This window comes from Lineus longissimus, chromosome 15, assembly GCF_910592395.1.
Source record: "Lineus longissimus chromosome 15, tnLinLong1.2, whole genome shotgun sequence".
In the NCBI taxonomy this organism is placed as follows: Eukaryota; Metazoa; Nemertea; class Pilidiophora; order Heteronemertea; family Lineidae; genus Lineus; species Lineus longissimus.
In genome coordinates this window covers 14,083,033-14,104,098 of record NC_088322.1, presented here as the reverse complement: position 1 = coordinate 14,104,098, position 21,066 = coordinate 14,083,033, and the positions used below count along the sequence as shown (strand labels likewise).

The 21,066-nt window shown below is 41.4% G+C and overlaps 1 protein-coding gene across 8 annotated transcripts in view; it reads right to left on the bottom strand.

Moving 5' to 3' along the window:
• Positions 1-19,998, bottom strand: part of LOC135499323 (triple functional domain protein-like) — a 145,868-nt gene extending 125,870 nt beyond the window's left edge. For 4 of the 8 annotated variants that reach the window (XM_064790061.1, XM_064790066.1, XM_064790063.1 and 1 more), the window contains exon 1: positions 1,452-1,487. Coding sequence is in view for 1 of the 8 variants with exons in the window: in XM_064790067.1 (XP_064646137.1) it covers positions 19,846-19,912 (67 nt within the window). In the remaining 7 variants the exon portion in view is untranslated. Of the gene's footprint in view, positions 1-1,451; positions 1,510-19,845 lie in introns of those variants that run through there. The other 4 variants (XM_064790065.1, XM_064790064.1, XM_064790067.1 and 1 more) reach the window with 3 other exon arrangements.
• Between the last annotated feature and the right edge of the window lie 1,068 nt (positions 19,999-21,066).

Here is a 21,066-nt window from a genome sequence, read left to right as displayed (position 1 = left end):
CTCTTCCCAGCATGGAACTAAAAACGCCACTTAAATTCAAAGATATCCAAACTCAAATCTCAAAGTAACCGATTCCTCTGTGACATGTAGTGGTACAATCCTGCCCGAATGCAAATAGCCAACCTTTTCAGAAACTTATTATAATCAACTTTTGACTATAAGTATAATTGGGGACTGATGACAACAGGTGACATAGAAAATGTTACCAATTCTGGCAATGACCATTTGTAAGTAAGCACTAAGTGAGCACATGCAATCTGATGGTATTATTTGTGACTTTATTGACATCATTTTGAGCCAATTGATTATTACAAGTTTCTCTAACTACCCCCTATCACCTACATGCCCGAACATGTATGGGTACATGCACTGTTCTAATGCATTACATGATTCACAATGTTATGAATTATTTTTCCACATCCTCCATTAGGCCGAGAAAAACCCGACAAGAACTCTTCACATCTCTTAGAAGAGAATGACGATTGGATGAAATATGTATGCGCCAGAGATATGAAGAAAGGAATTACGTCAAACTAAACACGCAGATATCATGCCATTAAAGCTTTTTTTGCTGCTGGCAACTGGAGATATGTCAGTGCTCGATTGAGAGCAGAAAATCGCATCGAAAGTAAATAGGCATTGGAACGTCCTCCGATTAGAATCACCAATGTATTAACATTACCACAAAACATGCAAGAGGTAAATGGTAATCATGAAAAGTCGCCACAAATCACTGACAGACGGAGATATTGGATGATAAAGATGCATGAAGAAGCAAAAAACTGTATTAGACTCAGCTACAGTTCCATTGAATCTTCCCTCAAGATAAAACCCAGAACTGGCCAGGCACAAACTTTTGCAATGTGAGCAAAAAATGCCATACCTGGCTAATACAAAATGTAGTTACAAGCACAAAGTAAACATTCCACACATAAATTCTAAACAACATCAACAATCTCCTTGAGAAAAGAAGCCAGAACTATTCTCCACGTTACAAGAGAGAAGCCGAGTTTTGTTGGAAAGTTGTAAATGCATCGAGTACCTTTACATCCACAGTATTGCTGCATCCAGGCACAAACGTGGAACATAAAATTTCCGAGGAAGATCAATGTGTTATGACATGGTGAAGCCCACACAATCCATAAATAGAGGCATGGAAGAAAGAATGAGCAGGAAGAAGAGTAGCTATGTTCACAAATTGGTTTCAAGGATTGGTTAATCAGAAACGACGATTTCACCAGATAATTTTCAATCAATGATCATGCCAACAGGTTTTGACAATCCGTAACTTTTCACATCAATTTGCGGGTCGTACATTTGGCTAAAGATGTCGCCACTGGTCCTGAAAGCAAGCCATCACAGTCGGCAGCCTCTCCAGTAGGAACAGCAGTTTAAAAACGACTCATGGAAAGATGAACAAAAAGTGCATTTAAAATACCGGGCCAAATCACCAAACAGAACTAGTCCTCCTGAATGTAAGAAAATGGTACCGATTTTGATGGCTTCTGAACGACCCAACGAACTCCATAAAATGACCTTCTTGAGTAGCGAAAACAAATATCTTATTCCATAATTGACATCTCATCTCCGTAGTGATTTGCCCTTTTCAAAAGAATCTGATATGTTTCTTACAGAGGCAACGCTCCTTATCTTATATGTCATCTTACGCCACTGGCATTTGGATTACTAAGAACATGAGATGGTTTCTTCAAAGTATTGTCAACAAGGGATGTGAGATCTCCTTTTTCATCATATTACCAAGACTGTAATCCAGTATGCCTAAAGTATGAGGCAGACCAACTTGTTCTTTTCACTTTGACATGGTCATCCCCGTTTGTTACCTTGTCTGAAGCATCGGGTCATTTTCACAGAGTGACTACCCCTTTGCATGTTAGGGAAGGGGCCTGTGAATGACCTGGTTTGCCTTGCCCCCGAGAAAAAAGATCAAGCTTCATGCCGCTTGGGAATCACTTGAAAATGCAGTAGTTCCTTTCAAATCTGAAATGTTCTTTTATTTTGTCAAAAGCTTATTCAGCTTTGATGCCATCTACGCAGTTAAATTGCCTCTTGAATTAGTACACAAATAAACAGTGAAAAAATATCAATGTGACAGCTTCCCGAAATACCTCAAGAATATTTGTGTTACAGTCGCGAGCCATGAATTGTAACCAGTAGTTACCAAATCCTCATGAAAGACGGCATGAATATCTGGCTGCGTTTATCTCCAACAGCGAAAATGAATGACAGTTGATAGTGATAAGGGAACAGAACACTACACTGTCGAACCGTCAATCTGAATTTGGGAACATAATAAATTGTAAGAGTACATGTAAGAGTATTTGATAGCTGTGTGTGTAATTCACAGCTGGGCAAAACCAGTATTGAAATCAGCCAGTTCCACAGAAGCCCCACCGTTGGGAGACAACATAACTATCAGGCAATGCTCAGACTGATTCCAATATAATGTAAAATCATCACAATTCAACCTGATCAAATCTAAAATGCTAACAGATACGAAACAGACCACCATCTAGGGTACGCTAGCATAAAAATGCCACAGCCTTTAATCACGTTGTACATGCTTGGTATAGCATAATGCTATGTATAGCGTAATCCATAATATCTGTATGGCAACCGACAAATGAATATATTATGTACTTTAGCTTTGAAGTCTGTAAGCCTTAATGACACCGATATGACATTACTCCTGTAAAAGACTTCATACTTTTTATACTTAGAAATCACAGGCTGAAGACTACTGTAACATGGACTGCCTGTCCTTTTGAACCATGACAAAGCACTACTTCCATGAAAAAAAAGCCAAGTCAACCAATACATCCATCGCATCTTTCAAATAGTATCCATTCCAGTGATGCCATAATCCACGAACACAAAAAGATCACTTGAACAGATTCCAATTCCAATTGACTTGGAGCAGCCTAATCCTATCGGCAGAAGTATTGGTATTCTCAGCAGTCCAAAGCAGGCTAGTTCCACTTGTAAGGGAGGACAGTTGTGGCAAGAAGTCCCTGACGATCATTCACCACGGAACAGGATCATCCACTGTCCAATCCTGTTTCATGTCGTCAAGAATAGGCCAGTTACAGCGAGAGGATGATAGCTTTACAGTGGGACCACAGCACACTGTGTAACCAAGGCAAATACACTCTACATTATGCAGGAGTATGTTATATGACACCAGGCTGGCGTGGCAAATCAGTAAATCTATACAATAATATTGAGATTAAGAAGTCAATCAAAATCACGACATTGCAATGACGGAAGAAACTTATCTGCCTGGAGAACTCATTCAATCCTCACTTGCCCTCACGTTTGAGAAGCATTTTTTTTAAATTCACTCTAGATGCTATAATCCAAGAAACAAAAAAGACCTCCCAAACAGCTTTTATGGATTCCAACATATCACCAGTAATAGAGGGTAATCCATGAAAACCTCCATATTGCATGTATTGTGATTCTAGCAGTCAATCGACAGTTTCCCTACAGCTAGCTAGCTATAAGATGACAGCTTCCGAGAGGGACCACACCAACACGCCATGTAACCAAGGCAAATGGGCTATACATTATGAAGGCGTTTGCTATACGACACCAGGCTGATGAGACAAATAAGCTAATCTATACACTGGGGCTGAGGTCAATAGATATAAAAAGATTCTGCTGACTCAATGACAAGAGTGAGAAGCGATAAGCAGGTATAAAAGAAAACCTGCTGGGACTTACTCATGAAAGATGCAAATTGTCAATTTGAACGACAGCACAGTGCAGGTCTCAACAGACCGCCCTCCCCTGCTAGGGAAAACTGCTGTACCGGATGCAGGACTAACTATACAAGCACAGGGAAAAAACAGTACTGAACACAAATGAAAGTGCCACCCCCTTTCAGACCAAACCTACTGTACTAGATTTGGCAGAATCCACCTCTGCAAGTTTGATTTTTGATAGCAAAATGACAAGACAGCTCCGTAAATCAAAATACAGTACTAAACTCTATAGCATACAACTGCAGCAAAACTGAATACCTTGACAGTCAATGGAATTTCCCTTTGAGGTTTGACCTTTACCACAAAATAATTCCAGCGGAAAAATCCTAAGAAGTTCAATATGAGCTCATCACCCATATCACCCAATAACTCAAACTATCACAAGAACAGGCCTAAATAATCCAAGACGCCAATGAAACTGACATAATGAAATTTAGGAATGACTAAAATCCAATCTTCATAGCAGATTGTACACAAACATGTACACACGTAAGCCACGCACATGTACATGCACACCGGTATAGCTAGACTCGTTCAGAAATTGACTAACAGAATCAAACAAATCCTCACAAGTCCCACGTAATGTAATCCAAAATCCATACGTAATAATAACATGGCATCCTCTGTTATGTTTTATCATCAAAGGACGACACACATACTCGAACAAATATCGTATCGGTATGGCATATTTGAGCGGTGTCGGTATAGAAATATCCAATAAATATGACACCTCGTCAGTCTACGATACAAACAAGACAAAATTAACTCCATCGTGCCATTGATCCTGGCCGACTGTAGGCGGCCTGTCGTAAAATACGGAACAGCCTAGAGGCATCAGAGACTGGAAGGAAGACAAATCTCGTCATTGCAACCAGTTAATCCAAAATGATAGCGATATGGTTCTGTTGATCCAGCGTGGACATGGAGTGAATTAACATCAGATCAGAACCGTACCGTGGTCAAGCTAACGTGCCCTTCCCAAGGACATGTCCTAGTCTAGTAGTAGTGAACATCTTCCCAATCCAAAATACCCCACCTTATCAGGCAGGACTTCTGATCGAGTATGTTTAACAGCGTTGCAATCCCCCACCGTATCAGGCAGGACTTCTGATCGAGTATGTTGAACCAGCGTTGCAATCCCCCACCTTATCAGGCAGGACTTCTGATCGAGTATGTTGAACCAGCGTTGCAATCCCCCACCTTATCAGGCAGGACTACTCAAGATGAGTTTGAGTACTCCCTCATCCATGGTCCTACTGAGCAAGTCTGCTGGTCTACCTGGGCTCAGGCTGGTATCGACTTTGCACTGATCCAAGTCTTGTAATTGAATCGGCGTTGGACCCAAAGAAAGAGTATCCTGGTTCTTTACAGTCACTGAAGGAGACTTCAACTGAGACTCTTTGTGCCGATTGTCTATCCCAGGGCATGCAGGATTCAGATCATACAGGTTGGGCATGAAAAGCCTGTGGTAGACGAAAGATGCTCAGAGTGACCTCGGTTGAAGTCACATGGCATTGTCATAGAAAAGGCAGTGACACATACCTCACCCAGATGAAGGATCTTCCAGCATGATATTGGGCCTTTCAGTAGACTTAGGTGACCAGCTCCCCAGCTATTAGTATTAAATCGGATTGAGTCAGCTAGATTGAAGTAACCATGACTGGAAATGTGCCCTTTTATCGGACTGGCACCCCCTTCCCACCCCCACACACACAATTTGAATAAGGGATCATTGGCACAACCGGTTCTGATTTTATGGTAATAGCAGTTTTATCTTTTCTGATACAATATTTGAAGTTGGAAACTGGATTCAGCAGATGCAGAAATTAACAAATTAGAGCAGCCAGCTGGCACCAAATATCAAGCTATGTATTTTTCATTTGAGCAAACGAGTCTATAATACATTAGTTTAGACTCGTTAAACGGAATTGGAAAATAATCTTGGAATCCAGAGTTGGCTTCCATTCAACATTGTCTTTGAAGGCAGATCAAGGAATCAGAGAAAGACGGGTGCCCCTGAGAAAGAGAGTGTGACATATCATGTGCAATATCCCAATAACATTTGTGGGCAAGGTGTGCAAAATCACCGATTTCTTGCAAATTAGTGAGAGCACACATCTGGAGTGCCACCCCCTAGATCAGCCTCTAGCCAACACCGTTTTGTACACTTGGTTTGCAAGGTTGAATCTTTCATCAGTCAGCTGGTAGAAGAATACTACCGCGTCACAGTATCATGGTCACTAGGAAAGGGCTACCCTCTCCCCATCTGTTCTCTCAAGAAAGACCAAAGACCTTTGTAAGTTATACCCAGAGACCTTGGACGAACCAAGCCATTATTTGTAATGTGCTACAAACGCTGACCAGGCCACTGGTCACTAATGAAGGACTGATCACAGTCAGCGACCTTATTAGGCAAATACATACTTGCAAATTTTATTACGAATTCCGCCCAGGGGAAATCGATGACACAAGCAGATAATTCCACAGGATCAACAGTAACAACGAGATTGGCTGATAAAGGGCTGATCATGACGAGGATTGTATTATTAATCCAAGCAGCTAAATAACAGGAATGAGCTTTTGATATCAGACACTTGACAAATTTCATCCTGGGTTGCGTGACAACAAGGACCTTGACCATACGAAGGAAAGAAAGCAGATGGTGAAGAATTGTGCAGGAAGAGGGTTGTGCCATACATGTCATTGGAGGCACTGGAAAGAAATCACCAACCACGAGTGGATCCAGGGGTCTGAGAAAGACGGAGCGCCCCAGAGAGAGGGAGTGCCTGATGATTTTTGCGTCAAGTTCCAGAAGGTGTTGAACAAAATTTCCTTGACAGCTCAAAGACTCATAGGCATACGCGAGAAGGATCTGGATGAATGTCAAACGCTGAAGTCATCAACTTTGTCTCAAACTCATGGCAACAAAACAAGATCGAACCACACAAACACATACTTCATCAGAGACGGATCATCTTATTCTGACTCGTATTCCATTAGAATTTCCACATTACAAATTCTCTTCCTCATGAAGTTCCTCACCACAAGTTCACTTCTTCATGTAGTTCCTCACTACAAGTTCACTTCCTCATGAAGTTCCTCACCACAAGTTCACTTCCTCATGTAGTTCCTCACTGCAAGTTCACTTCCTCATGTAGTTCCTCACTGCAAGTTCACTTCCTCATGTATTTCCTCACCACAAGTTCACTTCCTCATGTAGTTCCTCACTGCAAGTTCACTTCCTTATGAATTTCCACGCAGCAAATCACTTCCTCATGAATGTCCACACTACCAGTCCAATTCCTCATGAAATTCCACACAAGTTCACTTCCCGAGTTCCTCACGACTTTCATACATCCATCGACGCTGTATATCGAATCATCCAACGCACAAGTACGCCTTTCCTCTTTATCATCAGAATGTACAGATTTGAGAAGGTACCTTTGGCGAAAACCAGCTGGTCTTACATCAAGATTTCTGCATGTATTACAACTTGTAAAGACTTCACAGTTTATTCACCTTGAATTGATAGCCATACCTGTACATTTTGCATGTGTAAGTGCATGCATGTATTGTAAAGGAATGTCATGTTAGATTGATTTTGAGTATGTTTGCGTTTCATCCACTTTGACGTTGAAGTTGGGTATTCGTATACATGATAGGCTATCAATGTACATCGTCATCATAATCAAGTCCAGTTGAGATGAGAAAAGCACCAGGTTCACATTATACGTACATTTCACATATGATTTTACAACACTGCGCAGAACAAACTAACTCAAGTTAATGTGAATCATATATGTTGAGCAAGATATAAACCAAAACCTCACGAGGTAATTTTCCTCAAAACTGGTATGAAATTCTTCTTTATTTATAATTTTGTATAAATCGTCCCAATATTACAAGCGTGGAATTTGTATGTACAAGGCTAAGGAAGTAAACGAATAAATACGATAAGCAGAAAGAAAACACTTTACGCAAGCTGAATCAACTTCTATCATAATAACCCAAATAGCATCAGGCCAGAGCTGCACGAATCATATGTTTCATGAGGAATGGAGGTGAAGCCTGCTGGTATTGCCCCAAGCTTTTGCTGTGAGAACACTTCAGGAATTTCACGACCAGCAACCAACGCAGCAATTCAGGATACTGGTTTTGCCCCATGCCAGGAGCGTACTCTAAACTTTCATCATCGTGATTTGAAATAAGGAGCATTACTGAATGAACTCCTATCATAATGACACAATGGCTGAATAATTCTTTTCTTTTTAATAGTATGACTTCGCATCCAAAATTGAACTCAAGCAAGCAGGTAAAATCACAGTTCTTTTTCGAAGGTGGATGAAAGATGCAGTCAGTGGCACGTAAATCGACAGCACAACAAACTATCTGCATCAAAGTCAACCAAGTCCACTTTCCCAACTTCCATTCCAGAGTATCTCGAGGATTTTTGGGGACAAAAACTGACAAAGATCCTCTTAAAGTGAGCGATTCCTGATCTGGTTTCTACCTGATACTATCTTTATCAGAAATCTTCACATCTCTTATCGTAGTTTTTCATCCATCCAAGAAATTCTTTTTTAACACAATATCACAGAATCTTCAATGCGGTGATAAGACTTGCAAATGATCCTGCATTTGAAACCGAAGACTCTTTTCGATGATCAAGATATGGTAGTGCAGCATCATACAACATCATGAAAACTGACTTGTTGGCCTACAGATATGAATTGCTGAATGCTGTCTCCGCGGTGAGCTCTAGCGATGTCATTCTAACGCTACGTGACGTGTTCATCACTGCTATGGCTGGACTTAAGGAGATGATTTCTTCGGGATACAATCCACCTCAGCCCAACAACTCAGGCTTAAGAAAAATGACACAAAACATGAGGGTTAAGTGATTTCTTATTCCACTGACATAAGCACATCGTTAATTAAGTCGAAAATACACGACGACTCCATGTCAAATCATAGCTTGTTACAACAAGTCAGCGATTCACAGATCGATACCTGGCAGCTATGTCAGCGAACTTCCACATTTACCGAGATTATCAATAAAATTTTTATACGTCTCGACATGACGTCGCTATATTTACATACAGGGGAAATCAATGCTAACAATGTACATGTACATGTAATCTGGGAAGTCTCTTTTTGAGATAATCATACAGTATTGAGAGTTCGGATTTTGTTAAGACAGAAAACCTCAGGACTATTGTCTTCCTCTTTGACGAAAGTGTGATCTTTGGGCAGAGGTGAGAGGGGCTGGAGTCCCTTGGAAGATGCTGCCCACTTGGATGATAATCTTAGTTTTCTGTCATTCATTGATTGCAAGAATCGCTTCCAAGCAATCAAAGTGTGACAACTTCTCCTGAGAGTTGCATACGAGCAGTGCTGGGAATCAAACCCACAACTCTGTGATCTTGAGACCAGGTCACACACCACACCACTCCTTACCCCTTTCCCTCTTGCTGTGTTCACGTCAACCCGCAAATGATAGAGCAGTTGTTCGCAAAGCCCCCCCCCCGAAATGCCAACGCGAACGAATATCCTATTGTTCGACAAAGTTATCAGGGGCTCGAACAATGGGGATAGGTGTTCACGTTGACGTTTCCAGAGCTTTGCGAATACTCCCTATTGTTGCTTACAATAAACTTTGTCACCAAATCATACCTCGTACATAATTTTTCACAATCAAGATAAATTTGCATTTCTGAATCAATTTTGGTTGCCTTTTCACATGTTTCAGGGATAAACGAATAAAATGCGTAATTGATGCCGAGCAAATGAGCAGCAGCATCTGCTCATCCATTTAATGTTGTAATTCTAAAAGAGTACATCCATTCCTTAAGCAATTTATATAAATTAATACCTTAAATTGCTACTTCTAGTACTTTATGGGGTGCGTTATCTCCACAAACTTGGCACTTTCCTGACTACGGCTATGAATCAACAGTCAACTCGAAAAGTAACACAGGGGCATCTGCCAGCTTAGAACTAGCTAAGAATGAAATTTTGTGCTGGCCTAGCTAGAATGCATTTGGTGCTACTCGTGTGATCCCAATGATTTGTATTTTTGCTCAAACTCTTGCCCAACTCACATCAAGGATCCTTGGGATCATCACTGATCTTCCGGATCCTATTAAGTCTAGATCTGAATCTCAAAGTCCGGCCAGGCCAATCGCCATTTTTAAAGGGATTCTCTGGCAAAGGCAGGAAGAAACTTCTTAGATTTGACCAAATCATTCTGGGGTACTTTTTTTCACTGCAAAACTGCATGCAAGTCAGGGTTAGGTATGAGAGGTCCAGGCAATAGTACCAGTATAGACTCCAGTATTCTCCTACGGATACCTGAATGTACGATGCTTAGAAAAGAGAAAGCTGGACTCCAGAGGCTGGGCCAATGCCAACATACAAACACACTAAGAATCGGTCTCTTAGAGAGTATTTAATCCGACTAAACTACTGGTAATAGAAGCTGCAGAATGGGTCTGCGTTCCAGCGTGTGTAACAGAAGAACCAGGAATACCCCCGACCATCAGCTATGCTTAGGAAAGCTGTGGCTTACCGTGCTAAAACAAAATTGGCAAATTGCTCTGTGTTAGCTTCTTAAGTGCAGTTGGGGGAGATATCAGAAGAAAATAAGAATTCCACAGGCAATTGAAGAGAATCGAAAATGACACATTTTGGAGCGGGGAGTTCAGATTTGAATTTGTACTTTCTCTCAACTCAAATGATTACTGTTCAATAAATTCACATATGCCATGCCCTTAAAGGAGAGCGAGAAGGGGTGTTTTGAATAACTAATATTGGCAAACTCTTTAATTCGGTAAATTAAAATTTCATTTAATAATGTTCAATCGGTAGAAATAAGTTTTTTCCAAACTTGAATTCGATTGAGCTTCGATAAGTTCTGTGACCCAATTTTCGTAATTATCGGGTGCTTTAAAATCAAATTACGATGAAATTTTCAAGATATCTAATTAGAAAGTCTGGTCCCAATTACATGAATTAGTGTAGAAGAATTCAAAGATGGTGAGAAACAGTCACAATCCATATTGCAGTGCTCGAATTCAAGGCGACAAAATCCGAACCAAGCATTTGGGATGGGTCCCACCAGGCACCACGCTCCGTCAGGTAGCCCCAGGCCTGTTCTAATCCGAGTTGAATCTCAATCCTTACAAGAAAATGAAGAAGGTCTGTCATTTTCTGCCAATTTTTGTTTGTGTGTCCATCTGGTGAATAAACACTGTACTACATCTCTTCATATTCTCATTAGAACCTGCATATAATTGCCTCAAATTGATGCCCACATCATTTTGTATTTGAAAGAACCCGACTTTTGGGAGTTCAAGGGATCGAAGTTGGGCGGGGGGGGGGGGGGTGTCATAAAGATGGTTAGGTGAGAGATCATCCCAACTGATTTTAATCCCTGCGACCAACGACAGAGGCAGAGCAATTATATCAACATGACTATTGCCGTTGGATGTGACCGATGATTGGCAATCGCACATCGTGACTTTCCCATCGCAGCGTTTGCAGGTTGTGCTTTATTGTTACGTCTCCATAACTTGTCTTACACAAAACATCAATTTTCATCATGAAATGCTAATTTCTATATCTCATTTTGCCAAATATTTGTCGAGGTCAGGCTTTCGAGAAGATTTGAACAAGCAATTTCAAGAAAAAACTACACAATTTTCTCATTTATTTACCTCATATATCTCAAGTATTAGTCCACCATGTAAGTGGATGCCTCTATCATGATATTCATCGGCTATGACAGATACATGAAGGTCCTCTAGAGTCAATATAGAATATATTGAATAAAGTTAACATGTTGGAGTGTACAGAGTCATTTATGTGCAAATATGCACTGCGGAAGTGTGAGATGTTTTTCTCAACATGCAAAATGTAAAATATGTAGAACAGCAATTTCAGCTGGTATTTTCTCATTAGGAAACTTTTTAAAATTTTCTTTTGGAGTTGGTGTTAGGTTATTTAGAATTTGAGGCCATTCAACAGTTTTTATGTAATTTTAAACTGCAAGTATTGAGAGTTTTAACTTTCATTCCAATGGATTTCTAAAGATTCGAGGCCTTGGACGCATCTTGGCCACTACTGGATGATTGGTCAGTGAGAAATTGGGCCCCAAGACCTTTCATCTCTATTGGTAGAGGAAGCCCATTGGTGCATAAAAACACATCAATCAGCAATCGATTACAATGTTCTCATGTTCAGCTGCAAAAGATGATGGATGACTCCATCAACATGTCAAGAAACATGTCTTTCTTGTGATGGATTGAGGAAAGTGGTGAAAATAAATGGAGCCTGCATCACTCCTGATGTGCATGCTTGCATTCTCTGCAACTTCGGCTGCATCTGCTGTGCTTAAACATCAAGGTTACCAAGTTCAAGGGGGGGGAGGATTCAGAGAAGCACTTTTAACAGGAATCCCCACTCAAAATGCTTGGCGTGCAGAGTCTTCGGGACATATCAACTTCAAGGAGCAGCTTCCAAGTAAAACGCTTTATCATCGAACTCAGTCAGTTGAAAGCACAATGTAATTTGCAATGGTGCGAACCCGTGGCAGCTTGGAACCCCCCCAAAGGCATGCCTGCCCCCTTGTCTCACAGTCACAATGTGCTGCATCACCATATCCCCTGGCCCTCCAGACAGTTCATGCTATCCGAGATCTTTTCACGCCATACCTCACTGTCACCCCATTATTTCCAACCTTCTCACATAAATACCAACTTCGCGGGTGCAAATCAGGTGTCAAGACGGAAGTCAAGACATCCATTGATTGCGAGATGAGAGGAGAATTCTTCACTTACGATAACTGCAAATAGACCATATTGATCCTTTATTACAGTGCTGTCAGACACACACCAGTCACGATGATTGGTATGTCAGGTGTTTCGCAAGATTACATTCAGAGCCACAAACACGAGACTTGAAGCCTCAGTTGAAGCTCGATGACGAAGCTCACAATTTGCCAAAACAACCGGGCCCAGTTCTTTGGGACCAAGAAACTTTCGATCACGTGACATATCGAGAGCAATGCACACTGCTATCATCCTCTGTGAAAGCCTGCCAATCTACTTTTTCACCGCCGGGAAGTTGTCATGCTACATGTATGAAAGCAATGAGGACGGTTGCTCCATCTGACATCTGTGTTGGATGCTGCCCCTATGTCATTTCTCATGATCCGAGTCCCAGCATTTTGCCTGAGTCGAGACTAACGAGCAATGCCATGAATGCAGAATTGGCTCCTAGGAGAGGTTGTAAAACATCTGCAAGCATCTGAAGATTAGACAGAGGGGAAGGCGACATGTATGTGGCTTTCTTCAATATACCTTTATCTCACCAAATGACATGTTTTTTAAAGCTATATTTTTAAATTCCAAGCATCTCAAGTTCAGACAGGGAAGGTACATGTACATGTATGTACAGTATGTGGATTTCTTCAACACCTAATCTCACCAAATGAAGTGTTAAGCTACATTTAATTTTCAATTCAGTACTGATGTATGTTGTGCAAGCAGTGCACTGTAAGATGTCTATCTTCGTAATGAAGCTTTCGCCCCAAACACAAACAGCCTAACACAAACTGTACATGTACCGGTACCTACAAGGCACCTTTTGCACCTGCACTAACTAGTTATAAGTCAAGTTATTCTGTTGATGTTAGAGAGTCAGTTTCTGAGTCACTAAATTCAATGTGCAAGATTAGGTTGAACTAAACCAGCATCGGAATTGACTAGAAAAACTTCACCAAGGATGCGACTGAACTCACAAACATGTTCACCTGGCTGGTGCATGCTCCTTCCGTTCCTGTACCTAATAATGAAGAGACGTGGTGAAAGGTTCTTCTGCCTCGAGCTGATGGAGGTAGAGACATGCAGCCAGAGCATGCCTCTATCAAACTGTACCCGTTAGTGAGTGGGAAAAAAGCGACAGAACTCATCATCATCCTCAGCTTCAGGGCCTTGAACTCATTTACCACCCTTTAGCCCCAAGTAAACCCATAAAGCTTCAATTAGGATTGCTCTACTCGAGAGTCTTACTTGACCACCATTAGTGTATATGTGCCTCATCACACAAATAATTATCGGATTTCACCATAAGGCAGAGAGGAGCATGCAACCTAGACTGTAACTGCCACAGACATGACAGACCGCATTTGAGCTAAAACAGACCTAAATCATCATGTTTTTGATTCATTATTTGCAGTGTTCTAAGCTCTTATCAGGCATGCATGTGAGGTTTGGGTTGGTTGAGGTATGACTGTATACCAGCCACGCACATGACACACGATTTCCTCCTGAATCACGCTGCAAGTCTGATCCAGCACAGGAATTCAAATTCGTGCAAAAAACAGAACAGCAGTATTGATCATCATGCTGGGTGCTTTAGTCTGTGGGTAATCTGTGCACTGCATGTTGATGGCAAAGAAAATGACAACTTCGGGAGCAAATACAGTGTCTTAGAGAGGGGTCCTTAGTCAAGTCAACTCCTGTCATGACTAGAAACTGTTTTGTCCGGGTTAAGGCAGTTTTACATTCTGGCTATCTCTATGGTTACCAATACCAAGGATAATTGATTTCACAAAATCAAGTAGCATCTTGTTGCTCGGTAACCGTAAGTTATCAGACAACAATGCAATGTTAATCACAAGCAAAGGTAAGAAATGATTATCGGCTAAACGAAATTGATATTTTGACCTTTTGGATTTAGACCTTCACCATGAGAGGGAGGGCGGGTGGTTAGATGTAGGCTATACTACATGTACCAAAAGGTCTGCTGTCAGCAGTTATAATCTGAATAATTATGGTGGGCTTGAAAATGGACACAACACATCAATCTTTTCAAGTTGCTCATTACTTCATCGATTGCCCAGCCTTTGATAAGGTGTAAACCAAAAATAGGTCCATAAGTTTTGTTCTGGTACTGGAATGCCATACTGGAATGAATGACCTTTCTCAGTTCTGTCATTCTTAATCAAGTTGGGTGAAAGGATATAACACCTGCAAAATCTATATAACACCTGCAAAATCTGGGGCGATGTCAGCCTTACTACTAACAGTAACAATCCCACTGAGCTATAAAGCTTATCTGTTCACCTTCACATTCACAATAATCAAGTAGATCAATTTGTATCAGAAAGTAACAAGTAAATTACCACTCACAGTTGTGCTGAATAAACATGGTCTGTAATTAGTGCTCCAAGTTCAAACATATGTACATGTATCAAACATACATCAAACCTCATATTCAAAGTGGTCTAGACGCTGATTACATCATTAAATTGTTAATCCACATCACTGATTGATTTGCTGTACATTTGAATAGTTAGAAATTCATGTAAACAAAGCAAAGGGTTTTTAATATTTACTGATAGAATTCAGGCTTAAGACTATGAGTATTGATAACTGAAAGCACCCATGCATGTACAGGTTACCCTTTAAGCGTCGTGCATACGAGCAATTTTAGTCGCTGCAACATGTAACTGAGCCGTCGTGACAATATGACAAGTGATTGCAATTTTTAACCAATAGCATCCCGCGAAGTTACTATTTATAGCTCACAAGGTCATTTGCATAAGATATTGATGACGTTTTAGTCACGTGACAGTCGGACATCGACACTTATTTCTACGCATTTGAGCATATTTCAAAGTCAATTATCTTTGACCCTGCATTGTTTTTAGCATGAATGATACCATAGACATGATAGAGTCAGAGAGAGGAATATTCAGAACAATTATGTAGTATTTCCAACACTCGGACATGTGCCAGATTGAATCTAACTGCCCTAGTTAGAAAGCCTGAATCCATTACGAAACCGCATGTTTGTCCGACATTGCCTGTAATTCAGCGATGGGGAAATAGAGGGCAGGAGCTGCAGTGACGTCATCTTCGCGGAATGCTATTGGCGGCCACATACCAACTACATTAGTCATGTCATGGCTCCGTCACGTTCACAGGTCCCAACGATGAAAATCGCTCGTTTGTGTGGTGCTCACCCTGGGTATTTGAAAACAGTAACAGCCCCTCATCCCACCAGCCACATGTGCTGTCACGACATGGACGCGTGGGAACGGAAGGAAATGCAGGGAGACTTCCGATAAAGTAACAGCCCTTCTGATGTGTGGGAAAGGAAGGAAATGCAGGGAGACTACCGATAAAGTAACAGCCCTTCTGATGCGTGGGAAAGGAAGGAAATGCAGGGAGACTACTGATAAAGTAACAGCCCTTCTGACGCGTGGGAAAGGAAGGAAATGCAGGGAGACTACTGATAAAGTAACAGCCCTTCTGATGCGTGGGAAAGGAAGGAAATGCAGGGAGACTACTGATAAAGTAACAGCCCTTCTGATGCGTGGGAAAGGAAGGAAATGCAGGGAGACTACTGATAAAGTACAGCCCTTCTGATGCGTGGGAAAGGAAGGAAATGCAGGGAGACTACAGATAAAGTAACAGCCCTTCTGACGCGTGGGAAAGGAAGGAAATGCAGGGAGACTACTGATAAAGTAACAGCCCTTCTGATGCGTGGGAAAGGAAGGAAATGCAGGGAGACTACTGATAAAGTAACAGCCCTTCTGACGCGTGGGAAAGGAAGGTAATGCAGGGAGACTACCGATAAAGTAACAGCCCTTCTGACGCGTGGGAAAGGAAGGAAATGCAGGGAGACTACTGATAAAGTAACAGCCCTTCTGATGCGTGGGAAAGGAAGATAATGCAGGGAGACTACTGATAAAGTAACAGCCCTTCTGACGCGTGGGAAAGGAAGGAAATGCAGGGAGACTACTGATAAAGTAACAGCCCTTCTGACGCGTGGGAAAGGAAGGTAATGCAGGGAGACTACTGATAAAGTAACAGCCCTTCTGACGCGTGGGAAAGGAAGATAATGCAGGGAGACTACTGATAAAGTAACAGCCCTTCTGACGCGTGGGAAAGGAAGGAAATGCAGGGAGACTACTGATAAAGTAACAGCCCTTCTGATGCGTGGGAAAGGAAGATAATGCAGGGAGACTACTGATAAAGTAACAGCCCTTCTGACGCGTGGGAAAGGAAGATAATGCAGGGAGACTACTGATAAAGTAACAGCCCTTCTGATGCGTGGGAAAGGAAGATAATGCAGGGAGACTACTGATAAAGTAACAGCCCTTCTGATGCGTGGGAAAGGAAGATAATGCAGGGAGACTACTGATAAAGTAACAGCCCTTCTGACGCGTGGGAAAGGAAGATAATGCAGGGAGACTACTGATAAAGTAACAGCCCTTCTGACGCGTGGGAAAGGAAGGTAATGCAGGGAGACTACCGATAAAGTAACAGCCCTTCTGACGCGTGGGAAAGGAAGGAAATGCAGGGAGACTACCGATAAAGTAACAGCCCTTCTGACGCGTGGGAAAGGAAGGAAATGCAGGGAGACTACTGATAAAGTAACAGCCCTTCTGACGCGTGGGAAAGGAAGGAAATGCAGGGAGACTACTGATAAAGTAACAGCCCTTCTGACGCGTGGGAAAGGAAGGAAATGCAGGGAGACTACTGATAAAGTAACAGCCCTTCTGACGCGTGGGAAAGGAAGGAAATGCAGGGAGACTACTGATAAAGTAACAGCCCTTCTGATGGCCAATCAGGGGGGAGTTATCGGCGGTGAAGGATGGACGAACGACGGTGGATTGGTATGTTGAGATTTAGCATCCAACTTCCATCAGATCTGTTCAAAGGCTGTCTTGTAGCTGATGACAGGCTCTCCGCTAGAGGGTACATGAACATTTCACCCTCACAGAAAATTGAGGCTACTGATAAGAATCTGAACTTGAATTAGGCATGTCAGGCAAAACCATTCAGTCAGTTATTTCTAATTTATAGTTATTTGAGGAAAGGTTTGAGGAAACCTACTTTGTATTTTTGCTGTAAAAAAGGCAAACATCACTATCAGGTAAAACAAATATAAACGAAATCAGCTTGGCCTGAATGTGCATGCAAGCTCTGACTAAGTTCCAAGTTTATTGATACAGTCATGCAGATGATGTATGTGGGTGAGTTTTCACGTGCTTGTACATGGTTGCATTGATCACTGTACATGTGGAGTGTTGGAAACACTGTACTTCTCTACAGTGTACATTATCAAGGGGTAATCGGCACATATAAACAATACATGCAGTTGAATCTTTCTGCTGCTTACAAAATTGTAAGTATTGTTCCTGCAGCATCTAAAAAGTTAGAATGACATGTCAGCTGTTGCCTGTCAGGGCTCTTTCTGTCTTCTGTCCACCTGAAGAGCTATTGGAACAAATCTAAACATGACTCAAGTCTCTCCATGCAGATCACAAAATCATGAATAATAGAATGAAATAAGTTCACAAATATTTTAAAGCTGCCTTGACTAGGATTGAACCACAGATCTTTGGATTAATTTTCATGGACTATCTGTACTTTGTGACACCGTCTGATACTCCAAGAGCCAACTGAGATAGATACAGAAAAGACAATTTAATAAAAGTAGTTTTGGGACGGTGCCTAGTTCATGTAGTTAGTTAGCACACATGTAGTTGCAGTATTTTGGCTGACATGGCTTAAACAAGAAATATTGATTTTCTGTCATACATAGGCTGCCTGCAGTAGACATGAGCAACACTTTCTTGATTGGATCAATAATCATACTTTTTATACCCACCTGTCTCTGGACTGCACCTTAGCAAGACAATTCTCTCCATCAATTGTAATAGTACAGCACAGGGTCATAGGAGGCTAACCGAATGAGGACACCACTCTAAAAGGACAGCACTTTTCAGTTCCAAGGGCAAGGGTGTCCTTATTATAGAGATCCTACCATAAAATATGTACGTGGGGTGACTCGGAGCCTGACGCGACTAACACGGATGAGCACAGAGTACAGAGTTGACAATTGAATACAACATAACATGCAATTTTAAATAAGAAATATGGTAGAATATTTCGTAAAATGTAAATTGTAATTGAATTATTATGACTTCTGAGTTAAAAGTCGACAACATCTGTCATCTGGATAGCTAAGTGTTGAACTGCACCAGTTTTGACTAAACCCTTGTTTCAAACTAAAGTTGGAAAGTGTTATAATACATTATATATTTGTAAGGCTCGCTTATATTTTTGATATCAATCATGTCATGGTTCCTACATGTACATGGACATAAGGCCTGTTTGAAATTGACCTATATTATAAAGGGTCACATCATTACGAAGAGCGTGTAATCGGGCCGATTCAATGACAAATTTCGGTACTTTTCACAGCTTGTTTCACAAGTCATCTAAGCTCTCTTGCTGTCATCCGTGATGATTCAGCAATCACCCTGTTTCCTTCTTTTTTTTTCATTTCACCTATAATTTATTTTTAAAGGGTAACTCGTGTCAAATTTCACCATATAATGTTTTAGCTGTTTTTGACAAATGACTACGTCACTTTCTCATAAATCGGTAAGGTTTTTCGAATCGAAATGCACATTTTCTAGAAATTGATGGTTTAATCCCGCCCGGACGGGTCGCTTCGATGCCGTTTTCGTTGATGACGACACAACATGAACATTTTTGCGGTCGCGGTGGTTTACATTCAGCGATTTTATAATAAATCTAATCAAAAATGGAAAATTTGAGCTTTACATTTGTGATCAACAATTAAAAATGGACGTACTTCCGCAAAGTTGTAAATCACATCATAGTATCACTTACATCTTATCATGCGTTTTTTCTCGCCCTACAATTAAAATATTTTCAATTCACAATTGGGAGACAATTTTTTGTAAACAATCTAACAAGGCTTCTATTTCTACTCTTGCCTTCACGGCTTCATGCAACACATTCAAAAATACAGACAAAAAGCATATACTGAAAAAGAAAAGTAAGAAAATTTATTTAAATGCATAAATGCATGCATGAACATTGGCTACCAGGATGTACACATCATGTGCATTACAATGCATCAATATACGGGAGACTGCAGCCAGACAGAGGAATATCAACAAAAACATTGAAGAAATGTCGGTCATATATGGCCGTTTTTAGGACAATCAACTCACCTGGCTTATAAAACTGGAACACTTCGACATCCAGGGATGCCTTCCTGTCAGCCTCTGTAGCACTCATTCTCCTAATAATCCGCACTTTGCTACAAATTAGGTAAAATCTCGAATCATTTTCCCTAGAAGTGAGAAAGTTATCACCATTTTGATACCTTCGGCAATCTTCGGTATTTCCGAAGCGAATTGGTCAAACATTCACAAATGACTTTTAGTTGGTAGAATTTGTTTCGCTCCCTGACGGCTTCGCTCCAAATCGAATGACTGAGGTCTCGTTAGAGAGTTTTTCTCGAATGCGATGATGACGAGCCCCGTTAACAGGACGTAACATTTTAAAAATGCCCTTCCAATATGATTGCAACCCATCTGTGTCATATATCACTGGAAATGTATGATTCCCCTCTTTCTGCAGGATGTTAAATCCTACATGTAGAAATGTCTAAAACCACCTCACAATACTTGCAGAAATCGTTATTAGTGAACATTATTTCTCTCTTTCTACATCGAGGAGTGCATATGGGGTAGGTGTAAACTGTGGACGAGGTGAACAGGGTCAAAAAAATAGTTTTTGGCGCCAATGATGTCGGCAATGGCAGATTTGAATTAAGATTCGAGTCGATTCCTTTGGAAGCCGAAAGTGCGGATGCACAGGGCATTTAGAAAGCTCCGCCGACTGATAGTCAAACCATTCCCTGGAGTGCTCGAAAACCTAGAATCAGTGTGTACTTCAGCTTGAAAAGTTCGCGGGTGAAGGGGTTTTCTTCATGATAATATTGATAATGATAATAATGATGATGGTTTAAGAGCGCTGACGGATCCAGGAACTGGAAGAAGAGGGAGCGTGCACTGCATTTCTCATCAAACATTGCTGCACTACAGGTGTGTTCCAAAATTGCATGGCCAATTTAAAATATTCTATACGAAGTGACTATTGACACGACCGTCGTGTCACGACCGTCGTGTCTGCAGCGCCATAATCTGTAAGAGCATTACCCGACCATCGTGTCCGCAGTGATGCAGGGTAAGACTTGCAGCCACGACGGCCGTGCCACGGTACGGTCGGGTCCACAATACTAAGTTTCATCGCTGCTTGCACGACGGTCGGTAAGCCGTATTCAGGTTGTTCCGGTCCATGTTTTATATTCACGCACGGTCGGGTACGCAACACCAAATTTCGTTCTTGTTGGCACGACGTCGTCGTTTCCGCAATGAAGGGAGCCT